This window comes from Maniola hyperantus, chromosome 4, assembly GCF_902806685.2.
Source record: "Maniola hyperantus chromosome 4, iAphHyp1.2, whole genome shotgun sequence".
NCBI classification, from domain to species: Eukaryota; Metazoa; Arthropoda; class Insecta; order Lepidoptera; family Nymphalidae; genus Maniola; species Maniola hyperantus.
In genome coordinates, this window is record NC_048539.1 from 6,227,945 (window position 1) to 6,231,441 (window position 3,497).

Genomic DNA, 3,497 nt, shown 5'->3' on the forward strand with positions numbered 1-3,497 from the left:
GAGTAAGGGATGATTTATGCCAAAATGTGGCGGGCACGAGCCGTGCCACGTATTAGGCGCAGACGAGGCACGGATTCAAAACATCACGAACATTTTATATGAAGCAGTTTATGCTTTACTGTGCCGTGTCCGTGATGCGTCCGTGTCTGAAACGTGCACGTTTATGTAACACTCGGTGTAATATGAACAACGGGGCTCGGAAAACTCGTACACGTCTCGTGCCCGGCACGGTCAAGCATAAATCATCTTAATGGCTGGCTTTACCGTAACGTTTAGGTATGTATGTACGGTCGGTCTCAGAATTCGAATCTCAAATTTTAATTCCGCAAAACTACGCACTTATGACCTTGTTCTATAAACAAGCTACACAAACACTCAGATGTGTTGTGGGGATACGTGAATAGTGCAAGTGAGTTTTGATCATTAAGGTGCTAAACGAGTTTAGGCCTTTGACTGCTATTCACATCTAAATAGCATAGTAACCGCACCGCGCAAATTCATCGGTCTTACCGCACAACACCTTCCTTTCTTGCAACAAAGCAATCAATAATTCAAAATAGATCCATTATAATAAAATAAAAGATAAAATCTGTGCACGTGTGAACTCGTCTGGCACGGTGACACTAAGCATTGCGCAATGTACCTATCCCAAACAATGACTTATATGTATACATATAAGTCATTGATCCCAAATAGCGGCGCGCGCCGGGAAAACTGCGATCCAGCCGTTACGCACGCGCGATATTAATTTTAGTCATTTACAAGATGTCTAACAGAAAATTGCATAAATAAAAGAATAATAATTATTGGTAAAGGCAATTTAATACCTAACTTTTCAGGTTGTGAATGTGATAGATCTGACGAGTATTATTTTAATTATTCAATCGATATTGATCGAAGAGTTACTGAGAGAGATCGAGGCCGAGCCAAAGTTTAATGGTGTCTGACGGGGGTTCCCACGGGCCACGACACGAAGTGTCTGGCATTGGATGACATGATTTCTAAAACTAGGACTTAACTTAGGAACTTTAAAGAAAATAAAATAAAAATTAGACTTTATACTTTGACGTAAGATTTTTACACATTTATTAACCTGTTATCTCCCAAACCCACCGTGATCCAATTCCAAAGAAACATCCTAACAACCGTCATCCCAGTGTTGGGGACAATATGCAGATAAACTTTCAGCTTTTATAAAATAAGGAAAGTCTAGCACGCACTGGCTCTTAGGCCATTACGTTTTAAGACTTTTATCATCTTATGGGAAAATTAGAAATAAATGTTTTAAATTTGTAGCTACATATTCCATTTTAATTGTTGCTAAAACATCAGAAAATAAATTAAATTTCTAAAATGTTATCTAAATCATTGTCATCACACAAAGAAAATAAAATTTTATTAATTTTATTATTGGTACTAACAAGTTTGTGAGGAACTTCTGTTTCTTTGCCATTGCTTGTGTTTTCAATATCATTACCCATTACATTTTGCTGATAATATTTTTCTTCCTGCTGATAATTATTTGCATCATTTTCTGCTTTATCGTCATCATAATGTTCTATATAATTTTCATTATTGTCTACATCTATATATTGATCATCAGTTTCAGTATCATCTGCTATATATTGTTCCCATTTAGAGCCCTTATTTGTTTTAAATTGTACATTTTTATTAATAGCCTCGTTTTTTTCTTTGCTCGATTCAAGTTCATATCTTACAGTATTTTTATAATTTAAGTCAGTGGAGCTATCTTTATGGTTAAAAGTATTTAACTCATCAGTATTAAAACGTGTGAGTAGCTTTTTAACAATTTCATTTTTTTCATTACATTCATTAGATACTTTAGGGACTTTGAATGGTTTACTTTTTCTGTTTATCTTTCGTTTTTGAGGGAGTTCTAAGCACGCTTCTACATTATCAATATACTCTGGTTCTTTTACTACAGAGATTTTCTCTTTTTCAACATAAGCTAACCATTTACTTTCTTTTTTAGAATTACCCGAAGTGTTATTAATTTTATCAACATTCTCTGTGTCGGCTTCATAGTCGCTATCTTCTGAATCTATAGTCTTCAATTTGAATTCTTCTATGTTTCCACGTAAATTGTTTAGTTTTTGAACATGCATTCTACAGTCTTTTGCTCTGCCTATGCCATAATGTCTTTTAACTGATTGCTTCTCACCACACATTTTACATTTCCATTTGTTATCCTTTTTTGTTTGGTGTACCTATTGAATCAGATTTGGCAAGTTTAAGAAGTATACCCCAGCAATTAAGTAGGTATAATATTTCTGGTACTTGAGGGTTCACATTTTCCTTGAATCCCTTAATTTTCAAGTGCCATGTTTTAAGGTTTTAAATGGATGTTATTAATATATTAAAATTATTAAGTAAGTAGATAAGTATTTTTAAGTCAAATATCAGGTTTTTGCCAGACAACTTGGAATCAAGCACAAGACCAAGTAAGTAGTAGGAAAGTATGTTTTTAATTTTTAGAAAGCAATCAATAAACAGAAATAAATGTAGAGAACATATATTGATTCAAGTGCATCGGAAAATTACAGAAATGACAGTAGGTATCTGAGACTTGAATCTTCTTCGCCCAACCATGTTGCTAATTTAACAGAAGTTGCTTACCTATACTTCTATTTTAAAGGCGTTTTTACAGTAAATAATTGCCATCTGTTCTTTTCAAATTGTTAAGCATAATCAAGTAGCTTAGGTTTGGAGTTTAATGTTATTTGTTAAGATTTGAAGAATCAGACTTATCCTACCTAACTGATAACTAATTTAAGGCGGTTAGCAGTCTATATTACTTTACTCTATGGCGGTTAGAGCAATCACGCACTCAAACGGATATAAAAAATATCTACTATAACATCATAAGCTACCATACAAATAGTTCTATCACTACTTCGGATCGGAACGTAGGTATTTTCACGGACTCGAATCAGTGCGTAACCGTTCTAAGTTCTATATCATTAGTTAATTATTCTTACCTGAAAGACTGAACATTTGTAACATTTTAGTACTTGGAAAACTTGCGGCATAATACCTACCTAATGTTTTTTTTAATTGTTGTCAAAATGCAACTAAAATATAAAAATTAAAAACCACGAAAACTTCCTAAAACGTTTGTTTTGGTTTTTTTTTATTTTTTTTTATGGCGCGCGGCTGCACCAAAAGGGCTTTGCTTTGTTTGTTTTTGTTTTTGTAAAGTCACCGTCAATGTCAATTGTCAACCCAGTGCATTTACCATAGAGAATAAAGAACTTTATCAAACACTACCAAAATTACCATATAAAGTTAAAAAAATCTACCATAAAAGTTTTCAATAAGTAACAAGATTAATCAATGCTACCCATTAGAAGCGTAACCTTGAAAAGCGACAAAAATATAATTCCCTTTGTTTTTTTTGGAATGCTTAGCTATGTCCTGGGAATTTGGTTGCAATAAATGTCAACATAGATTTGTTTTTATTATATTTTATTATCTGA

At 33.4% G+C, this 3,497-nt stretch overlaps 1 protein-coding gene across 1 annotated transcript; it reads right to left on the reverse strand.

Annotated features, from left to right (window-relative positions):
* Positions 1-1,049: 1,049 nt before the first annotated feature.
* LOC117997201 (MRN complex-interacting protein) lies at positions 1,050-3,223 on the reverse strand. Its single transcript, XM_034985404.2, has 2 exons — positions 3,000-3,223; positions 1,050-2,228 (listed from the first exon to the last, which is right to left on the reverse strand). Exons 1-2 carry the CDS (start codon positions 3,048-3,050, stop codon positions 1,341-1,343), a joined length of 939 nt encoding a protein of 312 aa, XP_034841295.1. The 5' UTR covers positions 3,051-3,223; the 3' UTR covers positions 1,050-1,340.
* Between the last annotated feature and the right edge of the window lie 274 nt (positions 3,224-3,497).